Below are 26,319 nucleotides of genomic sequence, written 5' to 3' on the forward strand. Positions count from 1 at the left end.
ATAAATAAAAAATTATTATTATTATTATTATTATGATGATGATGATGATGATGATGATGTCTTGTGTCTGATTTGTTGCCTGCCTACTCTCTCTCTCTGTTTTTTAAAAAATGAACAATTCCATGCACATAGAAAATTATCATGTCAGAGAGAAGACTAAGCTAATTATTCTATGTCTGTAGGAGAGCTATGGGTGATGGGTACTGACTCTGGTGATTCTATGGTGGCAGCACACGTGGCCCTGATTAAGCATGAGCTCTGTGTATGCATGCCTGGGGTCTGATGCAGATTCTCTCCCATGTTCAGCCAACTTTTGCATCCTCAGCATTTCATCCAGAGGGCAGACGCAGGTGAAGCCTGTTCTGCTGTTTCACAAGCCTACTGTATTAGCTTTCTTTTGGTAGTGCAGTACCAGAATAATCAGGCAGAGGGCTTCATAACATAAGAGAAGCTAAATGTTTGTTATTCCGTCTTCAGAAGTGTTTGCACACTTAAGGGGCTGATCAAGACAATGTCTGCACAGTGCATTAAGGGTTGCAGTATCTCATGATCCACTATCCAAATGCAAGACCTTCAACTTAAGCCCAGCAGCTGCTAAGTAGTGGGTGACAACTTCCTCGCAAAATCTGTCTGTTCCCTACAGACCCACTTTCTACAGTCCCCCCCCCCAAATATTTTTATTGAAGTAAATCAAAGTCAAACACAATAAAAATGAGAGAGATACGAAAGGGTATCAGGTAGATCATGGAGTTGGAAGGGACCATGAGGATCATCTAGTCCAACCCCCTGCAATGCAGGAATCTTTTGCCCAAGACCATTAGGAAAGCCAAATTTCATGTTGTACCATGGAGAGGGAGTCCTGTGTATCTGTATTTGTTGTATTTAAGATAAAGTCCCACCCAACATCATAAGAGTTTTTCAGAGTCCTCTGAGCCTTTGGCAACACATAATTTATGAGGTACACCCCCCCCCAAATGCTAAACGCTGCATCCTCATTTTATATGAAAGTCTTGTAAAGTTGTCTTTCCATTTGGCAGCCGTGAAAGTTTTAGTAGCTACCAGCATCCATGCCAAAAGTTTCTGAAAGCTAAAACCTTTCAGTTGATTGTCATATAGATACAGTAAACAGAGCTGCAGTGAGTTGGAATATTTCTAATGATATAGCTGAGCTCTTGCCAAAGGACCGAGCGATTCCCATTCACTTCGGTATTGCCTTCGTATTTCATAATTTGACCCAGAGAATGCAGTGTTCTTTGCTGTGAAAACGTCAAGCCCATTACAGAATGGCCTATCCGTTACCTTCCCACGGCAGCGATACCTATTTATCTACTTGCACTGGCATGCTTTAGAACAGCTAGGTTGGCAGGAGCTGGGATGTTTCCATCACAGTTCCATTGCACCAGAAGTGGTTCAGTCATGATGGCCATGTGACCTGGAAAGCTGTCCATGGACAAATGCTGGCTCCCCCAGCCTGAAAGCGAGATGAGCACCACAAACCCACAGTCGCCTTTGACTAGACTTAACCATCCAGGGGTCCTTTACCTGTTTTTACGTACTCTCCATTGTGGAAGCCACCATTGGTCTTTGTGTTCTGAATTCAAGTTGTGGATATTGGGAGTCTCAAGTCTATTCACATGCTCCCAAATGCTCAGGTGTAGGAGAAGAGGTCAGATTACACCTCTTCAGGTCTACCAGTTGCTTGAACCCTAATATAGATAATTGTTTTTTTCTCTCTCTTTTTTCAGGGTTCCCTGAACAGCGCCTGGTTTGCTTTTTGTTCAGAGGTTTTGTCTGGGTTTCCCAAGAGCAGTCATGTAGCAGAATGCCTGTGGACTCTTACAAATGTGATCAGAGAAATTTTAAAAGATGAAGGATTGTGCAAAGGAGGTATTGTTTGAACTAGGTTTACTTTGTAAATAACCTGTAGGGGAAGAAGGCAGCATATACTAGAATAGTTTGTGTGCCTGAAAATATTTACTGTGAGCTTTTCTGTCTAGAGCAAAAATCAATATTTAGAAGTTTAAGATTTTACAAAGCTGCTTTAATTTAGTAGATGAGCTAAACTGTCTTAGAGATGGTCCTGAAACACTGCTTGATGCTGTCATTATAGGTGGGCTACAGAAGATTCTTACTTCTCTTGACAAAGTGCTTGAAGACTTTTACAACCGCATCCCATCTTCTTATTCTGAGATTGCCCAAGTATCTGCAAAAGCTACAAATGACTTGAGCAGCTTTCTGGACCTCCTTGAACTACTTGTGGCCTCCAGAACTCAGACACCACTGAACCTTGTCTGCCAAAGGATGTTGCTTTTGAACGTTTCATGTGTGTTGGGTCTTGTCACTTCACCCGTTCATGATCTAATCAAGAAGAAAGCTATCGTGCTGCTTAAGAAATGCATTCTTCACAAGGCTGGCGAAGACCTAATCAAGGGAAAGGTGCCTTCTTTCTCCCACCCCGACCTGCATTTTGAGAAGGACAGATTAGCGTTTGCTGGTGTCATTCTGCAGTTTGTAGCTACTGGGTGGCTGAATCGTTTTATCCTTAGTGAAAAGGCGAGCCACTATGGAGGCAGTCAGGTGAAGCCAGAAGTGGGTATCTGTTGCAGTCCTGTTCAAGTGACCCTAAGAGCCCTAAGCTTGGTTTTGCTTAAAGCTTTAGAGGTTAAGATAACAGATTCTGCATCTGAAGCTGAAGCCCGAGGTAAGTTTTCAAAGTGGCTTAAACCCTTTCCAGCCATTAGTTTTGTGGGGGAGGGGTACCTTTAGAAAGGAGTGAAGGGTGATAGGCCAGTTTCCCTGACTTCAGAAGAGGCTTTTAAATAGAGGTTGGATGGCGATCTGTTAGGAATTCTTTAGCTGTGATTCCTGCTTTGAACAAGATGACCCGGGGGTGGGGTCCCAAATCTACAAAAATTCTGTGATTCCCACATCAGACGGTTACCATTTTCTCCATGTTCCTCTTCTCTAGATTAACAGTTCACAGGAATGGCCATTCTACTTCGTATTGCCAATTTTACTTCTATAATTGGTGCAGGCTCACAGTTTTGGCAGCACGCCACATAAGGCCTGGCAGTGTTGTAGTCTTGAACTACCCTGCAATCGAAACACTTCCATCTCTCCCTTCTATTTGTGAGTTGCAAGATCTGCTGGAAGTAACCATTTAGACTAGGGTCTAAATTACACCCAAGGACACAAAGTGCTTCTGAGCCTCCTCGCCAACTCATCCTTGGTCCTGAGGGGGTGAGTGGTTACCTTCTCTGTTGAAAAGTATGTGCTTCCTCTTAACCTTATGCCAACCGGAAGTACATATGGAAGAAGAACAAGGAAAGATTGATTTATTACTTGAAATGAAAGTGACAGCACATATGGGTGCTGCTTTCAGACAGCAGAGTTGCAATATAAGTGGGCAGGAAATTGTACCTGTACATACACACCTTGATCTAAAGAGGAAAAAGAATACTTATCAAAAAGCTTAAAGGGAGAGTGAGCATGACATTTGCCACAGACCCATGCTAAAAGTAAAGTGAGAAAGAAGAAGGGTATAAATGCCCTGAAGTGAAGCATAGCATCATTCTGGTTCTTCTGAATATAGAGAAAAGGGGGTCCATGTTGGAGTTTGTGAACTAGCCAGCCATTAAAAATCAGGGGTATATGTCCTATTTTGAGCCAATGTACTCTTATAGGGGGTGCGGGTGGCGCTGTGGGTTAAATCACAGAGCCTAGGACTTGCCGATCAGAAGGTCGGCGGTTCGAATCCCTGCAACGGGGTGAGCTCCCGATGCTCGGTCCCTGCTCCTGCCAACCTAGCAGTTCGAAAGCACGTCAAAGTGCAGGTAGATAAATAGGTACCGCTCCAGCGGGAAGGTAAACGGCGTTTCCGTGCGCTGCTCTGGTTTGCCAGAAGCGGCTTAGTCATGCTGGCCACATGACCCGGAAGCTGTACGCCAGCTCCCTTGGCCAATAAAGCGAGATGAGCGCCGCAACCCCAGAGTCAGCCACGACTGGACCTAATGGTCAGGGGTCCCTTTACCTTTACCTAACACTTATTGGGGGGGGGGCTTTTGAATGAGCAATCGTCAATACATTTTATTCTTTCGTTTCATTGTTTATTTCCTACAAGTTCCTATTTTCCCCCCATTTTGATTTCTTTGGTCAGTTGGTAATTGAAAGGACATACAGTGGTACCTCAGGTTATGTACGCTTCAGGTTACATACGCTTCAGGTTACAGACTCCACTAACCCAGAAATAGTACCTCGGGTTAAGAACTGTGCTTCAGGATGAGAACAGAAATCGTGCTCCGGCGACGCGGCGGCAGCAGGAGGCCCCATTAGCTAAAGTGGTACCTCAGGTTAAGAACAGTTTCAGGTTAAGAACGGACCTCTGGAACAAATTAAGTACTTAACCCGAGGTGCCACTGTAATCCTAGTGAGAAATTTCTGTTTGTTGAATTCTAAGTTTAGATTCTGTTGTCTGTGCAGGGCCCCCACAGGGGGTGTTAATTATGTTTGGTAGTGGCATGATTACTATGCTGATCCTTATATTAAAAGACAAGGAGTTTAACCAATGCATTCCAGGATGCGTTTCGGATAAGAAGTAGCACCAGGATGGGGTTAGCAATGGGGGTCTGTTTTTATATCAAGTTATGCCGACTGTACTGCTGCCATTATCTACAGTAATAAACCATAGGAAAAGTTCATATTGGCACCCGCATTTACATTTCTTCCTGTCTGTGTACGGGTTAAAGGATAACCAGAAGAAGTGGAGCCCACAGCACTTGCTCAGAAAACCAAAATGGATCTGAGAAGTTTAATGGTTCCCGTAAGACAAGACATTGCCTGAAGGCCTATCAAGGCACCAGATAGTTGCTTGGATACGTGTTCTCCCAGCACTTTGTTTAAGCTGCAAGCTTTAATTAGTAGATTAAGACAGTTGGATGGTGCCTTGCATGTCTTCTTCAGGCAACTCCTACAGCCAAGCTAGTGCCAAATGTACTGCTTTGCTTTCCTTTGGACCACATCAGTGAGGTCAAGAGAGGGGTCTTGTTGTCTGGGCAGCCCAGGACCTTCGTACACGCTGCCCAGGCTTCCACGTGGGGGGGGGGGGTCACTTCGGTGCTGCTAACTCAGTGGTTTGACTACACCCCAGAGGCACCCTCCATTGTCTCTGAGACAGACGGATACCAACAGCAAAGCAGCTAAAGCTTTAGTTATGTAAATAAGGACCACTTTAATTGGTCACTCTTTAAAAGGCCACTCTTCCCGCCCCCCCCCCAAGGTTGTTGTTTTTTAATTGTGATCTGCGTATTGCTGTAATAGGAAGTTAAAAAGAAGATGCTAAAGGTGGTTTTTAACAAGATGTTAAAGGCTTTGTATATCAAGTAGTGAGATTATGAAAAGAACTTTGTCTTGAAAATGCATAGAAATCCTAGAATGGTGAATTGCTTTTGTGTGTGTATCAGCACCCGTTCTTTGTTACTCTGCTAGCCAACTAAAATGGCTTTTCAGATTTTGAGAATACTTCCATCATGGCTTTGGGGGTGTATGTGGCCAAGTAGTTCCAAATGGGGGTGGGAGGATGAGCTGATGTTGAAAGACAAGTACAAGAATTCAAATTTTCCATGCAGTATAATTTGGCATGTCTCTTCTCTCTAATTAGAAAGTTCCACCCATAGATGTCTTGATTAAGAAATTGGAATCAATTAATTCTTTAAAGGAGAAGCTAATGATATGTATGTATAGAACCAGTTTTGCACATTTCAGAAGACCTAGGCCTCAGGGTTCCTGTTTGTTGTCTGTGGCAGACAATCTGCTGTGTCAGGTCCTTTTTTTACCCTTCTGAACAAAGCATCAGGTTTCACTTTCCTAGAAGCTAGAAACTAGCCTAGGTTGTGGAACTCCTCACCTGCTTGTTAGTATTAACCAAGCACCAAACATACTTAGTTTCAAATATCTGCACAAGACCCTTCAGTTTTGCCAGGCCTTTTCTAAAGTGTAGCTCAGTCCACCCATTCCGGTCTATCACCATCCCAAATGTGAAGCCTTTTATGCTGTTTTATGGATGTGTTGCATTCAATGGCTAGATACTTGTTTATAGGGCTAGATACTTGTTTATAGGGCTGTGAGATAAATATTAACCCTTTTGGGGCTCAGTCCTGATTTGTCTCAAGCTACCTTTTAGTCCAGGGACACGGGTGGTGCTGTGGGTTAAACCACAGAGCCTAGGGCTTACTGATCAGAAGGTCGGCGGTTCGAATCCCCACGACGGGGTGAGCTCCCGTTGCTCTGTCCCTGCTCCTGCCAACCTAGCAGTTCGAAAGCACATCAAAGTGCAAGTAGATAAATAGGTACCGCTCCGGTGGGAAGGTAAACAGTGTTTCTGTGCGCTGCTCTAGTTTGCCAGAAGTGGCTTAGTCATGCTGGCCACATGACCCGGAAGCTGTACGCTGGCTCCCTTGGCCAGTAAAGCGAGATGAGCGCCGCAACCGCAGAGTCAGTCACGACTGGACCTAATGGTCAGGGGTCCCTTTACCATTTAGTCCATCTGGTTGTAAATGCTCAACAGCTGCCTCTGGAACAGTGGTAAATATCTCTAATGAAAGGCAAATAGTGCAAAAGGGGATGCTACCGTTGCACAAATTAACCCCTTTCTTCCACTTACAATTTATTTGTTACTTGCCTGCTTATACCTCCACTGAGCCTAAAAGGCCCATATTGTCACTGGAGTGGGAGGCACAGAGAGAGCACAAACTATGGTGGTGCATGGATGCATTTCTGGCAATTTTGACTCCTTTTGCCAGCCAAGTTTGGCAAGATTGCCTGGGTTCAAAAGGCTGTTTTATCATCTAGCCAGGATTAGGATAATTCGGAATGAACTTAAATTAATGTTACGCCAGAGTTGTTCCACAGGCTGCCAGTTGCCTACCATCACAAGGTATTTGGAGGTAATATGCAAATTCACACTATTTCTTGAAACTTTCCCTCTGCATTCCTTCTGAAACCTTTTAGTAGAGCAGTTAGTGATAAGTAGTCAGTCTAGAGCATGTGCACAAGGCACACTTGGGAACACTCAAAAGTGAATGTTTAGTTTGATTAAAGGGAGCTTGGCTCACAAGGATCCTTTCTTCTCCTTCTCATTTTTGCTTTTAGTTCATCTGGAGAGTATTATGCACCCACTGCTGGCATTCTTAAAGAGCCATGTGTGGTCATCTGACGCATCTGAACATCCTTGCGCATGGCTCTCTGCACTGTTCATAGAACAAGACGACGACATGTTGGAAGCTGCGAAAACTTTATTAACAGTTCATCTAAAGTTTGAAAGGTTAGTGTCCATTTTCACTTTTCTGAAGTCATAAACCTTTTATTTATTCATTTATTTAAAAAAAACAAACATTGGGCATCACAAATAAGAAAATGATTTCATCTGTATTTCAGGTAACAGTTCAGCCTGAAGCTAACTTCAGGGAGTAGGAGTAAGAGGTAGAAATGGGTTTAAAAAGGACGCCATGTAAAAATGAATGTATTACCAAGAAAGTTATTTTTGTTTCAATCAATCCTGGTGGTTGGCAAGACAGAATGTTTCAATGTATGGCAAAAAAGATATTTCTAAATATATCTGGCAAGGGAAAAAATGAAAAGATAAAATATTGATAAATGTGAAAAAGAGAGAAGGTTTTCCCCTGCCATATATGAGATTATATTATGAAGCATCTTGTCAATGCTGGTTGAATGAATGGTTGACATTGGAAAAATCTGCATATTTTAGACTTAGAAGGTCATGATGTTTTTGGTTGGCACACTTATTTGTGGTATGAAAAGGTGAAATTACATAAAGGATTTACAAACCATATAATTAGGAGAAATTTGTATATATGGGATAAATATAAAAATCTATTGGAGGAAAAAACACCACTTTGGCTTTCACCATTGGAAGCCATAGGAGTAAAGAAAAAGATTATGACAGAAGGTGGGCAACTTATAGAAATTCATTAAGAGAGGATGGAGGAGAATTTAAATTAAATGAATTTAAGGATTTATCAAGAATGTTAACAACATGGATACAATGTCATTTGAATGAAGTATTTAAGAAAGATATTGTCAGGTACTGGTGTGGTTGCTCGAGAGCAAACAGGCAAGACTCCAACATGTCTTTTCCAGGCTTTATTATCTGTACAAACTATTTACAGTGCGGAGCATCGCAAGTCCATGTCTGCTCAGTCGCTAGCAGAATCTGGGAGTGGGCGGTCCTTATACCTTCCCCAGCATAACAGTTGTGTGACCCTCATCCTTCTCCTCCCCTCTCTGTGCGCAAACCTACTGCGTAAAGTGGGCGTTGGCAATGGGGGACTTGCCTCCCCTCCGCTTTGCTCAGGCTTAGTGTTGAGGCTCTCCCTAGCATCTTCTGATCCCTGCGCCCCTTCCCCACTGGAGGCGGGGCTTCCCTCCTTGCCCAAGGAAGAACTGCTTCGCAAGATCTTCGGAGGCTCCCTGTAACACAACTGCCCTTCCACCTCTCGCCTCTGAGCTGATGGCAGTTCCCTGACAGATATGAAACGATTTGGAGAACAATTATCACAATTGGAAAGACACCTGTTGGAACGTAATGCTAAAGTGCTGTCTAAAATGTATAGGATATTATTGGAATGGGAGACAAAGGATGAGCAAGTAAAATCATCAATGATACATTGAGTAATATATTTTTGTTATAATACAGATATGGAAGCATGGGAACAATTGTGGAATACGGGCATAAAATTTACAATACGTTATGCTTTAAGAGAAAATTATATGGAAATGTTATATAGATGGTATCTAACACCTAATAGATTGGAGAAAATGTATAAATCAAAATCGAATTAAGTGGTGGAAATGCAAAGAGAAAGAAGGTATTTTTTTATCATGTATGGTGGTTTGTAGTAAAGTAAAAGCTTACGGGGAAATGATATATAATGAGTTAAAAAAAGATGTTTAAGATAACATTTGTAAAAAAACAAACAACCCAGAAGCTTTTATCTTGGGAATTAGAGGTGCAGAACTATCCAAACAATATAGAAATGTATTGTTGCTTCAAGAATTACAGTTTCACAACACCAAATCAAGGAGTATCATGTCCTTTGGGCTTGTGGGGGTGGCTGAGTTTTTTTTATAAGAAACAGCAACAGGTGTCTCTGCTGCAGAATTGCAATTGTTGCATTACATATTGGATTTCTGGTTTTATATTTTGATGTGCTGTATTCTAATGAAATAATCATGTAGTGTTTTAGTAAGCAGGAACCTTTGTTTTGAAAGCTGGGCTGTAAGTATAATGAATAAATGCAGACTGTAGCATTGATTAATATAAGCCTTTTGATCAGGTAAAAAAAATACATAGTTGGAAAACCTTCTCTAGGTATTTCATCACATTCATGTCTACTATGCATGTTGTTTTTCCATACTGATTTGCTTAGTATTCATCGTAGTAAATCATTCTAATAAGTTCAGCATTTTTTTGTTTATTTTAAACCGTAAGAATTGCTTTGCTGGATAAGGCAAAGGATTCACCTAGGCAAGCATTTTTACTCAAACAGCACACAGTCTGATATCCTTGGGAAGCTCACAACATGGAGTAATGCACTGTCCTCATGAGTCCAGATCACTGACCACGAACCAGGATGCATCATCATTATCATCATAAAATTTTATTATTCATACCCTGCCCATCTGGCTGGGTTTCCCCATCCACTCTGGGCGGCTCCCAACAGAACACTAAAAACAGAATAAAACTTCAAACATTAAAAACTTCCCTAAACAGGACTGCCTTCAGATGTCTTCTAAAAGCCAGATAGTTTTTTTCCCCTTGACATCTGATGGGAGGGCATTCCACAGGGCGAGTGCCATTGTCAAGAAAGCCCTCTGCCTGGTTCCCTGTAACCTCACTTCTCGCAGCATATACAGTGGTGCCCCGCAAGACGAATGCCTCGCAAGACGGAAAACTCGCTAGACGAAAGAGTTTTCCTTTTTTTTTTTAAGATATTTTTATTAAACAATTTTTTATATAACAAAAACAAGACATACATAAACAAACATTCAACAATAATAAAACAAAAAACACGTACCACTTCATAACCCAATTTCTAAACCTTTCTTCCTCGACCTCCTCTTACTTCCCGTTTCTGTATTCCAAATTCTTACAGTTTTTCAGCGAAATCTTACCTTATTTTATTATAAATTTATGCTAATCACCCTTATTCTCTTTGTCATAATCATTACTAATAGTAACCATTTATTTTAGTCCAACATCATTCTAACTGTCTCCGAAAGAGTTTTCCGTTTTGGAGGTGCTTCGCAAAACGAATCTCCTATGGGCTTGCTTCGCAAGACGAAAATGTCTTGCGAGTTCCTGCGGGGTTTTTTCCCTCCCCCCCCTTTTTCTAAGCCGCTTAAGCCGCTAAAAGCCGCTAATAGCGCTAATCCGCTAATCCATCAATGGGCTTGCTTCGCAAGACGAAAAGACCGCTAGACGAAGAGACTCGCAGAACGGATTCTTTTCGTCTTGCGAGGCACCACTGTATTGGTTTCATAGCCTGCTTTGTAGTAGGAGATTAAGCCACAGTTTCCTGGTTTAGATATAATTGAAAACTATGGTTTGACAAGCCCTGGAAATGTTGAGGGAGGATGATGTGCATGGGCAGCATACATTACACTGAACTATGCTGTATTAGACCAAGCTCATTATGTTTGGACCAGGCTATGGTAAATAACAGAACTTTGCTAAAATGTTCACTGATTCAAAAGCAATGAATTGCTTACTCTGCAACTGTTAACTTTCTAGGTTCTGGCACAAAGCTGGTCTTTCCTTATATCATTCTGATGATGGAACCTGGGCTGCTTTTACACATCAGAATGGCTGCAATCCCCATTGTATCTTCTTATTTCTGCTGAAAAGTATTTCATTTGATGCCACAGTTCTACTTGATTTCTTGATTTCATCTGAAACCTGCTTCTTGGAATATTTTGTAAGATACTTAAAGCTTCTTGTACAAGACTGGGACCATTTTGTCAAGATTTCTAAATACTTCAAGACCACCTCTAATGGAGAGCTCAGTTTTTCTATGGTGAACTTGCCCTGCCGAGAAAAAAGTGCCTACCGGCTAGACTCAAATTTGCAGGATGCTTCATATGATCCCCCATCCGGTACTGAGATCCTTTCAACCTCTTTCCCAAATTTTTCTGCACTGTGGCATACTGACAGTCAAGCTGTAAAACCCAGCAGTTCTAACCTTTTGCAAGAGTCTGATAATACATCTTTGGTGGGAGCCCTTCAAAGGCTGGTGGATTATGAAAGCTCAGAAGATTCGGAGGTGGAATGGATAGAAGAGGAGAGTTTGGCAGACATGAGGCAGACACCTTTAGATCGAGCTTGGGCAGAAGTCACTGGCCTTATGAATTTGGATGGCCGGACAGAACGATGTGTGTTGCCTCAGGAGACTTTGGATACTTCCTCACCTTTTCACTCCACAATTTTGCTAAATAAACTTGGATCAGAAGAAGGGGTGCTTCAAAAATCAGTGAAGTGTTTCCAACAAGTGCAAGCGTCGGTTTCTAGACTACACAGAAGGAACCTCTTTCCGTACAATCCAAGTGCACTCCTGAAGCTCTTGACTTCTGTTGACACTATTAGTAGTGAGCACAGATCTGCTTCAAAGAAGTTCAAAGTCTAAGGATCTGCAGTGCCCATCCCCCCCCTTCTCCCACTTAATAGTTTTCAAATGAGTTTTTCCAGAAGCTTAAAGTTTATCAGAACCTATGGTCAGAGGCACGTTCTTTGGGATTTGTCTATGGGTCATTAAAAGCTGGTCCAACTGGCTGAGAAACACGGACTTTTTATAATGACTAATCCATTGATGTGTTTAAGTGTGGAAGTGTTTGACTGGAGGATATGGTCTTGCCTGTGGGTATGTATAATTCAGCCACTAGGGGTGACTTTTTAAAAAGAAAGTAATAAAAAAATAAAACCCTGAATTTTATTTTTGGTCTCCTTGATATTCCATCCCAATGGAAAGGCATAACCTTTCTCAACAGGAATATCTATCACTTTTAAGAGATAGTAGGGCAGCTGTGTGCTCCATCTCTGCACAAGCATGTACAGTGTATAAAATAATTAAACAGAATCAAAGTTAATTGTTTTATCCAGTACTTCTGTTCTGCTTATGCAACAGACTTCCTCCTGCACATTGGAACTTCTCCTTCACCTCCCTCCTTGTTGCACCCTCAAAATCTGCTCCAAAAGGTTGAGGGACCAGCCTGAACAAATTTTGGAGGTGCGCAGGGAACTCCTGTTGCTCAGAATTTGATGCAGCTCAAGAGTTTCAATCTTTTAAAAAGGTGGTGAAATGAAAGGCATGGGCAAAGGAGATAAAAGTACACTTACTTGTGACTGCTGCAGAAAATCTGGATCCTGGGAGTATTCTGCCTCTAATAGTCTTTTATAACTTGTTACCCCACTTCAAAGTGAACACAGTCCACTTACCATATATGATGGCTTAGCAGGGAATCAACGAGCCTTCTCTTTTTCACCATGCAGGCAGCAAAAACAAGCATCTGAAACTTCACAGCACTTCTCTGGGGACTGTGTTCTGCTTGGTGGGTAACCACAGGTCTGCAAATGTTGTTCTTCATTTACCTGCTGCATCTGATATATAAGAACAACTTGCTTGATACGTATCAGGCCTGCAAAAATTGTGATTCTCAAAGCCAAATGTTGTCCATCCGTGATGATGTCGACATAGGTCCGCGTTCAAATGTTATACATGCATGCAAAATGCCCAGAGTCATGCAGTCCATAGGGACATGTCCGTTACACACCAATTTCAGGAGGAAATGCCAAAAAACCATAGGGTTCAGTTGCAGGTTTGAAACTTACTGAGTTTCTTACAAAACATTGGGCAACTTAGTATATACAGAGGTAAATCTCTGCAAAGATTCCACAGGAAAAGCCTGGACCAACAGGTTTACTTGGAGCAAGGAAGAGAGAGAAACAGGTAAGAGGCAAGGAGAATTACTGGAAGGGGAGCAGCACTGGGGTGCAGTAGGCTGCAGTGAAGCCCTAAATGTGATGGGGTGGACTCTGAATGTAGTTGGGAAGCAGAACTCACTTTCTCAACTGTCACCTGGGAGCAGTGTTTTATTAGATTGTCCCAGTGGGAGATACAGGAAGCAGAACTTACTCCATCAGCTCTGCTGTAACAGACCAGGTCTCTTGAGCACCTCCTACCCCTGAACTGGGCCAGCTGGTCTTTGAGAACAACTGTTTAAGAACTGGCTTGAATTTGATTCTCTCTTCCCCACTTCTCCCCTCCCTGACCCTTTCCCCTTAGGTTGTAAGCCTGTAGGCAGGGATTGCCTTGTTCTAACTGACTGTACGTAAGCCAGCCTGGGAGCATTTTTGTTGGAGGAGAAGGTACATATTCTGCGAACAAATAATAGTAATAATAAATTATGCCAGTTGAGAAATAAGAGAGAGAGATGGAAAGTTTGAAGCGACCTGCTTCAAAGAGAAAATCACACATCTCAAACTGCAAAATAGTGTGGTTTGGAAAGAATGTATTTCCCATACCAGAAATGTTTCTTCCTGGAAAGGAGATATAAGGAGGGCAAGGAGTTATCTACATAATAAATTGTGCCATTATTTCTCATTTGAAAGCATTTTGTCACTGCACAATGTATTTTTGTAATGTACCTGGTGGAAAAATAGTAGGAGATAACATTTCTTTGTGATAACATCTTTGATTATCTTCAGCCACTCTGCATTGGCACGTTGTACAGACTTAAGCGCCATGCTTTGCTTAGGTACAAATTGGGAAATCTTTTTGCATGTCAGTGATGTAAGCAGGGAGTGTATGGGAAGCTACCGCACATGAATATCTCGTTTTTCAGGTGAAATTGATACTGAATGCAATTTCCAGTTTTAAGCATGGCAATAGGATTTTTCCATTATAATAACTGAGGATTGCTGCTGTTTTAAGAAGGCACTAGAGCTTGCTCTTACGCGTATTACAAATAATTAGAACAATGAGATGCAGTAGAGGGAATATTAGATTTAAAGGTGGAATCCCAGCTGAACCTATGGACTATGCTCTCTCAACGTTTATCTCCCTTTCTGTGAAAAGGGAATCATCCATCTTTCATCATGTTTATGAGATGGTTGACACCAGGATTGTGAAAAAAAAACAAATCTGGAAATGTAAACATAAGTATAAAGTAGAACAGAACACTTAAAAAGAAAGCATTGTGCAATCCCTCTTAATTGTAATGTTAGTTCATATTATAAAGTTTTTGTAATTTTAAAGTTATTCGTATTTAGCCCTGAAATCCAGTTTTGGATTGAAGGTGGTTTATACATTTTTAAACTAAATGCAACACCGAAACCTCATTACTGGAGAGCAGCAAAGGGAGAGTAGAGTAGAAAACATTAGATAAGAGGGTGAGAAGTCAGATCACCCTTGAGAATGGAAGGGTTTGTGAAGAGAAAGCCCTCTCCTGCTTGTCTCTCTCCCACCGCAGCTGTCCAGCCCCTTTGCAAGCTGCCTTCAAGTACTTCTGTGAGCTTATTCAATCTGGTTAACTTCCCATGTTACTTACTGTTTCCAACCCTAACCCTGCGGAAAGCCATCTAATTAGACTTTAATTTGATTTTGACCTGTTTTTAGGAGGTAATTTAATTATTGTTCAGTTTTATACCAATGTTATATATCTGATGTTAGCCGCCCTGAGCCAGACTTTGGCCAGGGAGGGGTATAAATAATATTTATTATTATTATTATTATTATTATTATTATTATTTATTAAGGTGGGGTTATAGTCATGGCGCCAGTTCCCAGAGCCTCCCTCCGAGCTTGGGGCTGAGCAAGGTAGGCTCACTTGGGCTGGGAGGAACTTTGATGGCCGACTCCCCGCTCCCCAGCAACCTAAGATGAGAACTGTAGTCCAGGGACACCTGAAGAACGCCGCATAGGCTACCCCTGCAGTAGTTCATACACTTCTAGTAGAAGTCTAGTAGAAGCTGGTGGCTGTGCCGCAACTATGGACTGGAGTAGGCTTTTTCAAGAAGACCTGGGGTGTTGGTTGATTCAAAATGTTGGGCTTCCTGCCCAACACCCCAAACTAGCTGTGCAGGTGACCATAGTCAAACAGTGTCAAGTGGCTCAGCTCTTGTGACAGCATTGAGATTAGACGGTATAATCTTTTCTGTACTATCACTGATTTAGTGGAATTTTTTTGCACACACCTCCATCATGGTCTGGGTAACCTTGCATTTTATATAGCGGGAGGCTAAGCTGCGTTGACCTCTTGAAAATGTCTGAGAACATTGTACCGTTCCCCCAAGCCCAAGCATTGACAAGGAAGACAGATCTAAGATAAAACAGTGTGAGAAGCAGATTCATACAATGTTAGATATTTAATTTGATACCCAAATATATTACATTGCCGAAGCAATTTGTTGTCTGTTTTTGCTGTGCTACTTCAGCAAACAGGATTGCCCTGGAGAATGTCGCTTGAGAAAAGCATAGCCTATATGTTCCTTCCTGGAAAGAATCTTACTTAATGCACTCTTTATGTAGACAGCCCTAGACTTGCAAAGTGCTGAGCCGGGATTGTCTGTTGCTTGGTTGAATCTAGTGACATCTAGCTCCAACAGTCATCGAGTTTCAGGGAGCTGGATCTAGACAGCAAGGTGTGGCCCTCAGGACTCTTCCCAGGCTACACCTTTTTTGGTCCTGCTGCGTGCCCTCCTGTAGTTCTTCCCGGCTGGAAGGTGGTCTTGAATATATCTATATGTATTGTAATAATATCTCTTGCTTGCCAAGATGGAATAAGCGGGTGAGGATTGCAAGGCTGAAATGTACCCTACTGTACAAAGGTCAATTGCTCCACTCACCTTTTTTTCTTCTTTTTTTTGCCCTCTGGCATTGCCTCCCATTGTTATCTGGCCCAGTGGGTTGGAGTGGCATCGTTGAAAACAGTTCCCCACCCTTTCTCCAGAATAATATTGATGAATGACCAGAGTCACTTCAACATAGTGTCTCTCCCACCCCGTGTCAGCACTGTGAGGCTTCCCAGAAGGATGTTGAAAGCTGCCAAGGAAGAGAAAGAACTTCTTTATGTATGCTACAACAGCGGCAAGAGTCTTGATTGCACAAGGATGGAAGAATGAGGAAACCCTGACAAATGAATAGTGGCAAGAGAAATTGATGAACTATGCAGAACTGGCGAAAATGACATGCAAATTACGAGACAAGGACAACTGTGACTTCAAAGAAGAATGGGAACCCTTCACAATTTTTTTAAAAAGACAACAAAATGAATTGGACTCCTTGGCAGGTTTTGAATAAACACACACAAATTTATTGAGGGATAACATAGAAGATAGATAATATAAGGATGTATACAGTTTTATCATATGCAGAAGTTAACATTGAATGAGAAATCAGAGAGAGGAGTTGAGGAAAGTCACAGGGGGGAGGGAGGGGGAAAATGGGGGGGATAATGAAGATGATTTGTTTTGATAATTTGCTATGTTGAAATTATGTGTGTGTGTGTGTGTGTGTGTGTGTATCTATATCTATATCTATATATCTCCAAGGGAATCAGCAAGGCCACAGTGTTCCCTAACTGCCAGTGCTCGCTTGACTATTTCCATGACAGTTACAGTCACCTTTCTGTCCAGGAGAGTCCAGTGGCCAGCCTGTTGCACAATGCCATCCCAGAGTCTGAGAATACTTCATTACTAGGACAACATGCCAAGAAGCAATTCTGGTGACTCACCACCACACTGGGCAGAGTCATTGGTTTCTTATTCTAGCGTGGGCAGCTTCTGTCCCTGACATAAAGGACGGCTAGGAAGTCATTTGGATTCATTAGCCTCTGGCGGAAGACCATTCTAATAGGTCCCTCGCCCCTATGCCATTTAGAAGCCATTGAAAGTCAAAACTTAGCCAAACAAGAGGACGGATTAACAGCAGAATTTACATTACAGGGATGGGGAACCTGTGGCCCTGCAGTTGTTGATGGACTACAACTCCCATCATCCCTGACAGTTGGCCATGTTGGTTGGGGATGATTTGAGCTTGAGTCCCAACAGCATATGGAGGGCCACACGTTCCCACTTCTATGCTCTCTTCTGTCTGTGGCACCCAGCATCAAGTATGTGGACTCAGAGTTGGCTGTCCAACAGGGTTCCCAGTAACGGAGGTAGAATCCCAAGAGACCACAGCAATTGTCCGACCAGAATTGTGGTGCTGCCAGTTGTGAGATACAGGGTGGCATCTCTGGGATCCCAATGCTTGCAATATCTTGAGTAGCCTTCCCACAAGAATAATTAGAGTATATAGTTTATGTCATTTATACAGTGGTACCTCGGGTTACATACGCTTCAGGTTACAGACTCCACTAACCCAGAAATAGTACCTCGGGTTAAGAACTTTGCTTCAGGATGAGAACAGAAATCGTGCTCTGGCGGTGCAGCAGCAGCAGGAGGCCCCATTAGCTAAAGTGGTGCTTCAGGTTAAGAACAGTTTCAGGTTAAGAACGGACCTCTGGAACGAATTAAGTACTTAACCCGAGGTACAACTGTACACCTTTGGTCCTAAGTGCCTGTGGAATAATTTATCAGGCAAACCTTGTCTCCTGGCTTAAGTTCTTAGTAACATTTCTTAGTAACATGCACTTAGTAACATGCACTTAGTAACATTTCTCAAATAATGGGCCTGGGGAAGAGCAGTAGGCCAACTGCCAGTGTGGTGTAGTGGTTAAGAGCGGTGGACTCGTAGTGAACCAGGTTCGCGTTCCCGCTCCTCCACATGCAGCTGCTGGGTGACCTTGGGCTAGTCACACTTCTCTGAAGTCTCTCAGCCCCACTCACCTCACAGAGTGTTTGTTGTATGGGGAGGAAGGGAAAGGAGAATGTTAGCCGCTTTGAGACTCCTTCGGGTAGTGATAAAGCGGGATATCAAATCCAAACTCCTCCTCCTCCTCTTCTTCTCTTCTTCTTTAGGGCCTCAGCACTGCAGACTTCACCATAATCTTTTGTTTGTACCAGTGCAAGCGCCAGCTACTTCCTGCATGCTGAGTAAAAGCAGTGGGGGGGGGGAGAAGAGAAGAGGTCTTCCTCCTCTGAGAGGAAAGGGCCAGAGGAGGTGTTGAAAGAAATCAGAAAGAGTGATAAAATATTATTTTTCAATAACGATAGAGAGGAAGGGATGAGGAACAGAGGAAGCCACCTTATACAGAGGCAGCCTGTAGGTTCATCTAGCTCAGTACTATTTGCACTGACTGGCAGCCTCTCTGCAAGGTTTATGGCAGGGGGTCTCTCCCACTCCTACCTGCAGATGTTGGGGATTCATCTAGGGTCCTTTTGCATTCGAAACATGCTTTGCCACCTAAGCACGGCCTTTCTCCACTGGCAGAGGTGTGTGTGTGAATAAAGTACAAGTGTGAAAGGATGGGACGCGGGTGGCACTGTGGGTTAAACCACGGAGCCTAGGGCTTGCCGATCAGAAGGTCGGCGGTTCGAATCCCCGCAACGGGGTGAGCTCCGGTTCTTGGACCCTGCTCCTGCCAACCTAGCAGTTCGAAAGCACGTCAAAGTGCAAGTAGATAAATAGGTACCGCTCCTCTGGGAAGGTAAACGGCGTTTCCGTGCGCTGCTCTGGTTCGCCAGAAGCGGCTTAGTCATGCTGGCCACATGACCCGGAAGCTGTACGCCGGTTCCCTCAGCCAGTGAAGCGAGATGAGCGCCGCAACCCCAGAGTTGGCCACGACTGGACCTAATGGTCAGGGGTCCCTTTACCTTTACCTAAGTGTGAAAGGAGAAGCAGGGAAGAAATTTTACAATATGAGACATGTGCACTGCCACAGACCTGCATATGGTGGCCAGGACAGAAGGTGGTGGTGTGGCCAAGTAGATCATCCTGCCAGCCTGAACTTGTTGCAACATTTGGGCATGGTTTGGGCGCAACAATGGCTCGGAATGAAATGGATCCTGAGCTGCCTCCAACTCACTCCTGGAAAGGCCTGCTTGGGGGCTTTCCATTGGCTGCCAGCAGCAGGGATCATACAGACAGCACACCTGCCTGCACATTCACTAGGCGGAAGGGACAGCAAAGTGCCAGTGGAGTAATGCTAATACAGTGGTACCTCGGGTTAAGTACTTAATTCGTTCCGGAGGTCCGTACTTAACCTGAAACTGTTCTTAACCTGAAGCACCACTTTAGCTAATGGGGCCTCCTGCTGCTGCCACGCTGCCAGAGCACGATTTCTGTTCTCATCCTGAAGCAAAGTTCTTAACCTGAAGCACTATTTCTGGGTTAGCGGAGTCTGTAACCTGAAGTGTATGTAACCTGAAGCGTATGTAACCTGAGGTACCACTGTACCTGCTTTTCCCCCTGCCCCCATCCCACGGGTGGCAGTAGGTTAAGCCTAGCAGGACTAGGTGGAGGGACACCTCTGCCCGGTCCAGCCCCGAGCCCAGCACAAAGAGGGAGCTGAATTGCTCAGAATAATTCAAGATGCTGGCAGAGATTGTCCTTATGAGATAGGGACTCTGGGAAAAGCAGATAAAATGGATATAGAGCACGTAAATGTGCTGGAAGCAATGCAGTTCCAAGAACAAGCAATATTATTCTACAGTGTTAGCCTTTAACTAAGGGTACCATCCCATACGTACTTACCTGGGGCATAAATCCCATTGAGTTTAGTGTGGCATACATTTGAGTAAGATATTCATATGCTTACACCGCATGGTCTTTGATAATGTTTATGACTCAGTGTTGAGAAATTAAAGTATAAATTGTAAATCTAATCTGCATTAGATCTAAATTTCCTTTTAAACTTTTTTTTCTAAAAGGCACTACACTTTTTACTAAAAACCGACCAAAACCCTCATTTAAATAAATGAAATGAATTTATTTATTTAAATAAATAAATAGATGAGGTGAATTTATTTATTTAAATAAATAAATGAATGAAATGAATTGAATTTATTTAAATAAATAAATAGATGAGATGAATTTATTTATTTAAATAAATAAATAAATGAAATGAATTGAATTTATTTAAATAAATAAATAAATAAATAGATGAAATGAATTTATTTATTTATTTAACTAAATAAATGAAATTTATTTATTTAAATAAATAAATAAATGAAATGAAATGAATTTATTTAAATAAATGAAATGAAATGAATACGATTTAAATAATTTTTTTTTAAAAAATGGATTCTTATCTATCCTGCTGACATGTCTATGTAAGAGTCAATTAAAAGGAAAATATTTAAGGTGGCTTTTGCTGTTAAGAATCAGCAGCTCGCTTCATAACTATTTCAAAACAATATTTACATTGCAGTTTTGGTCACAGTTGCAGACTGTCTTCTTGCTTTTAAGCAGCATTTCTACTGAATTAACTTTCTTACTTGCTGAACATTACTTTCTTTTATGTAACTAAATAAATGCAAATCTATTACTGTCTCTCCTATATTTTGGGGGAGGGCACTGCTTTTTCTTTGAAGTGCAAACATAGGTAGCAAATTGGACTTGGACCTGAAAAATTGTGCCTTGTTTCCAATGGACTAATTGCACCATTGCTTAATTACCCCACAATTAAATGTCCTCTTCTGCAATAGCAGTACTGGTTTGATTGTTCCATTCAGGGCTGAGTTTACAATTTGACGTATAGATATTGTAGTCTCCAAAAAATATGGTGTTATCTTTCATGCATGGAAAGCTTAGATTTCCTCCATTCATGTAAATTTCATACGCTTGCTTGGCCAGATGAGCGTCATAGTTATGAAAAGATATACAGGATCCCAAGTGGGTGTTAATGTTGTTGATCTTGTTACACGGGAAAATGTAGCCTCTCACCTAAAGCATGAAGCGACTTGCTGTTCCCTTCCCCGATCCTGTTGGGAAATATCCCTAGCAAGCCCCACAAACAGAGCACTTAGTCACAAATCTCCTGTGGGAAAGAGCTGGAGGTGATTCGTTCAGCTGATTTGTGTTGCCTCCTCCCATTTAAATTAAAAAGAAATTATTACAAAATGCTGTCTTGCGTCAAACCAGTGGAAACCTTTGAGGAATCCACTGACCATGTACAGAAACTTGTGTTGAGATTTCTTAAAATAAGCAACAATACTTGTGTATTGTTGAATACACAAATCTGTAAATCATAGGACAAACCTTGGTTGCAGTTCATGTTTTGCCTGGAGAGAGCTAAACCTCGAGCCCAAGTCTCCAAGTGTCCTGGTTTTCCAAGGACAGTCCCAGAATTACAGAAGCTCCCAGTACGTTTCCGAGCACAATTCAAAGTGTTGGTGCTGACCTTTAAAGCCCTAAACGGCCTCGGTCCAGTATATCTGAAGGAGCGTCTCCTCCCCCATCGTTCTGCCCGGACACTGAGGTCCAGCTCCGAGGGCCTTCTGGCGGTTCCCTCACTGCGAGAGGCCAAGTTACAGGGAACCAGGCAGAGGGCCTTCTCGGTAGTGGCGCCTGCCCTGTGGAACGCCCTCCCATCAGATGTCAAGGAAATAAACAACTATCTGAAATTCAGAAGACATCTGAAGGCAGCCCTGTTCAGGGAAGTTTTTAATATGTGACATTTTAGTGTATTTTTCATCTTTGTTGGAAGCCGCCAAGAGTGGCTGGGGAAACCCAGCCAAATGGGCGGGGTACAAATAATAAATTATTATTATTATTATTAATTACAGAAGCTGCGCTTAGTTAGTCTCTAAGGTGCTACTGGACAATTTTTTATATATATATATATATATATATATATATATATATATATATATATATATATATATATATATTTTGACTGCATCAGACCAACACGGCTACCTACCTAAATCTAGAAGCTGTGCTGGTTTTGCTTTTTCCTCCCCTCCTTGTTTCAGTTAAAAGTGGTGGAGAGATCAGACACCCCCCCTGTCCTTTTAGGAAACAGGAGACTTCTGTCTGTCTGTCTGTCTGTCTGTCTCTCTCTCTCTCTCTGTGTGTGTGTGTGTGTGTGTATGGGCGAAAACAAAGTCCTGTTTAAACTGAAAGTAAAATACCTGCACCAAATGAAAGAAGTGGTGAAACTGGCGTACGAAGCCCTTCCTAGAATTTTGAAACCAATCCACTTAAAATTATTTAATTGCGATGCATCGGCAGCCAGCCATTTCTTTTAGGAAATGCACAGAGTGTTTATTCCTTTATTGTAAATGCAGCCTTATACCGCGAGCCACGTCTACTCAGAAGTAAGCCCCACTGTATTCAATGGAGCTTACCGGTACTCCCTAGTAACTGGGTAGAGACTCTGCAGCCTTACACTGCAATCCTAAACAATTTTTCTCAGAACTAAGTCCTACTGAGTGCAATGGGATTTACTCTCTGGTATGTTCCTGATCATTCTCGTTGTTGTCATCGTCATTACCTGCCTTTTTCCCTGACAGGGACTCAAGGCAGCTTACAGCGAACATTTTATTTCATTCCATTCATCTGTTGATGCCTTCCCTTGCACATTTTTTCTTTACCACAATCCTGTGAGGTAGTTTAGGCAGAGAAGTTGCAATTGGCTCAAGGCAACAGATGTATATGCGCATATATGAAATATATGTGTCCAGCAGATCAAACTCAGGAGATGCTTCCTGATGTAGAATAGACTGTCGCTATTTTCATCTGATAAATATTGGAAGGTGTCAGATGTCATGCTAAGCCAAAACACAGCTTAGCTCGCTGGATTACTACAGCAGGACAACTGACAAGAGAAGCAAAGCAACCACAGCCTCCTCTTTGGGAGCCTACATATTTTTATGTTTAATGCCATGGTTTGGCTTAGTGTTATGTGCAAACCGGACTACGTTGTGATTCATCCTTGGCTTTATTTGTTTACTGCATGTCTGTCCTGCACATGAGCTCATAATAATAATAATAATAATAATAATAATAATACTACAGTGGTACCTCGGGTTACAAACACCTCGGGTTACAAACACTTCAGGTTACAGACTCTGCTAACCCGGAAGTAGTACCTTTGGTTAAGAACTTTGCCCCAGGATGAGAACAGAAATAGCACACCAATGTCGCAGCGGCAGCGGGAGGCCCCATTAGCTAAAGGGTTACCTCAGGTTAAGAACGGTTTCAGGTTAAGAACAGACCTCCAGAATGAATTAAGTTCGTAACCAGAGGCACCATTGTAAATATATAATAATTTATTACTTATACCCCGCCCATCTGGCCGGGCCTCCGCAGCCACTCTGGGCGGCTTCCAACAGATATTAAAAAGGCGATGAAACATCCAACGTTTAAAACTTCCCTAAACGGGCTGCCTTCAGATGTCTTCTAAAAGTCGGACAGTTGTTTATTTTCTTGACATGTGGGCATTCCAGAGGGCACCACTACTGAGAAGGCCCTCTGCCTGGTTCCCTGTAATCTCACTTCTCACATTGAGGGAACCACCAGAAGGCCCTCAGAGCTGGACCTCAGAAGGCTGAATTGCTTACCAATATAATTACATGGATAATTCTCATCTAGGAACTAGTCTACTTTAGTTGCTCTTGATAGCCTTCTCCCAAAATTTGTTTAAATCTCGTATGAAGCCAAGATAGCTTTGGGAGTGAGTTCCACAGTTTAACCATGCATGGCTGAAGTACTTTTTTTTAATCTGTCCCAAATCTTCCAAATTCAGCTTTATTTGATGCCCAAGAGTTCTAGTGCCATAAGAGAATGAGAAAAATTCTTCACTATCCAATTCCATGCTATTCATATTTTAAAAAACATCTGTCACGTCACCTGTTCTTCGTCTTGTATCTAAAGTAGAAAGTCCCAAATACTGCAACTATTTCTGCATAGGAGAGTCACTCTATACCCTTGATCATTCTCCTTTCATTCTCCTTTTCTGAACGTTTTGCAGCTCTACAACTTGTATATCTACAGACTCCAGGTTCCCTCAACGTCTGCTGATATCTCTCTTTCATGTGTGTTGGCTTTTTGGCTACAGAAGGACAGCTGCTCGGCCGCACTAGTAATAGATATGGTGATGGCGATACTGATTTGTAGCTTCAGGCAATCTGTGAGGAAAACTGAGATAGCAATGGGTGGTGGGTGTGGGAAAGAAAGCTACCTCCAGTGTTCATAGTGGTGTATACTCCTCCTGAAAAAGAGGGGTGGGAGATAAATTATTTCAACTTGCATTTTAATGAGAACCTACATGAAATCCACACTTCTTGCACCAAAACGTGAACTACAAGGCAGTGCTTCTTCAAAACAATCACATATCTCTGAATTTAGCACTACATTTCTCCAGCTCCAAAAATATATACATATTGGCAGAAAGTGCATGCAAAAAATTTTTTATTTATAAGAATAACATATTAACATGCATCATATTCAGGGAAATTGCTTGCAATAAGGGCATATTAGGAGCAATGGACATGAAAATTTATATATATATATTTAAAAAAATGGAAAACTGATGATGAAATGTGGCAGATACTTGAGAAAAGGAAAGGAAATGAGATTGTCCAATTTGTCAATACATGCTGAAAAACAGTGGTGAACTTTCCCCATGGCTTCTCCCATAGCCATTAAGCAGCTAAGGTTAGGTAGGACAAGATGGATCTTCCAAGTGGCTGGGTGCAGAAGGAGCAGCTCAGGCTAGAGGGGTGTGGGAAGAAGATGGGGGTGGTCTGCCACCCCATTTATCTTCTCTCTGTGATCTTTCACATTTCCCACATTTTGTTGTAATAGCTGATACAAGAGCCAATGGACAAGATCCAGCTGACGTGCTGAGAACATGGGTGAAGTGGCTTCCTCTGGACAATTCAGCACAGGCAAATGAATACTTTCCCATATTGCTGCTTGCAATTAACTGGTGTGTGATCTCGTTTAAAAAAAGAAAAGCCCCCCAACAACAACACTTGTTGATCCTGTCTGGTCTTTGACCTCTCAATAAAGGTTGATTGATTGACACTTGTTGATCTGTACAGCTCAGCTGTTCTGGTCACAGACTGTTCACTGCCTCAGGGCCCACAGCTCTGCCTACAACTGTCAACACCCGTAACAAATTACACTTCCCAGAATTATTTGGTGGGAAGTATAATTTCCATACTACTCCAATGATTGTTGAATGTTACTTGATTTGATGTAAAAAAAAAAAAAAAGGTAAAGGACCCCTGACAGTTAAGTCCAGTTGCGAACGACTCTGGACTATTTGATGTAGGTTGCTTATTTTAAAGTTATGTTTTATTGTCACATTTTTGTATGGCATTAGATTGTTATAGGGTGTACATTCTTTGTTTCTTCAGCTTGCCTTGGGTATTATAAGATAGAAAGACGGTATACAAATTAAAAGTGATGATGTTGATGATGATTTGTTAAATGGTCTCATAGTGCTTTAAATGTATGGTGTGAATGTGGCACAGAATTCTTCACCTGTTAAAATGTTGTGCACTTTTCATATGTATCTGTTAAAAATGCAGTGTCTGTATGTACCTTTTTAAAAAAGAAGCTTTTCATATACCACAGGAATGCATCCCATGAAATTGGAGCCCATTGTGGCTCCTTCAGGGTATTCTTTAGGATCGAAGTGGAGTTTCTTACATGAAACTCAGCTTTAAGCTGAAGAATCCCCTCCTGCCACTGCTGTATTTGCCTCCCTGATTAAGGGATACCATAAAACAACGACTCTCTCATTTTACAAGGTTGGGACAGCACCAAAGGCAGAAGATCAGCATTGTTCCACTGGAGGTGCATCCTAAGGTTTTACACAATAGGAGGATTGCCCTGAGTCAGGAATCCTGAATTGCAACTTTCGTGGGTGGGACGCTGAAGAATTTAGAATCATGCACAAATGGGGCGTTACCACAGAGAAAGCCGCTGTGCCTCTTCAGTCTTCTTCACTGGGAGATGTAACGTACTCTCTGGAGTGAAGCGGCCAGGTAGGACTTTTTTGTCTCCTTTCATTCTTGAGCTTCATTCTGCAGTAGCTGCGACTGCTGGTTTGGTTCTTTCTCTTTTTAAGGAATGCAGTTCATGCTAACAGTTGTATGCTGCGGGTCGCATTCACTGAAATTAATGAGTTTATGCCAAAAACAATGAAACAGCTCACCATCCTAATGAATGGCAGGTGTACTAACTGACCCGAAATGCTTTAATAACAGCAAAAACATGTAGAATCTTGACATGTGTTTTAATCTGGCCTTTACCGTGTTGTTGATTTTATTTGTTTGAATCTTTAAAAGGCTGTTTTTAACTTTTTTACTGACAATTTAATAGTTTGATTCTTTTTGTAAACTGCTTTGAACGT

At 42.1% G+C, this 26,319-nt stretch overlaps 1 protein-coding gene across 5 annotated transcripts in view; it reads left to right on the forward strand.

Moving 5' to 3' along the window:
• LOC310749460 (ceramide synthase 3-like) overlaps positions 1-26,319 on the forward strand; it is an 87,112-nt gene that overhangs the window by 6,852 nt on the left and 53,941 nt on the right. For 2 of the 5 annotated variants that reach the window (XM_083586413.1, XM_083586414.1), the window contains exons 4-7: positions 1,746-1,887; positions 2,111-2,701; positions 7,147-7,318; positions 10,808-12,002. In XM_083586413.1, the coding sequence (XP_083442539.1) occupies positions 1,746-1,887; positions 2,111-2,701; positions 7,147-7,318; positions 10,808-11,696 (1,794 nt within the window). In that variant the 3' untranslated portion in view covers positions 11,697-12,002. Of the gene's footprint in view, positions 1-1,745; positions 1,888-2,110; positions 2,702-7,146; positions 7,319-10,807; positions 12,003-25,803; positions 25,952-26,319 lie in introns of those variants that run through there. The other 3 variants (XM_083586411.1, XM_083586412.1, XM_083586415.1) reach the window with 2 other exon arrangements.

Source organism: Podarcis filfolensis (genome assembly GCF_964270895.1).
Source record: "Podarcis filfolensis genome assembly, chromosome: 14".
Lineage (NCBI taxonomy): Eukaryota > Metazoa > Chordata > Lepidosauria > Squamata > Lacertidae > Podarcis > Podarcis filfolensis.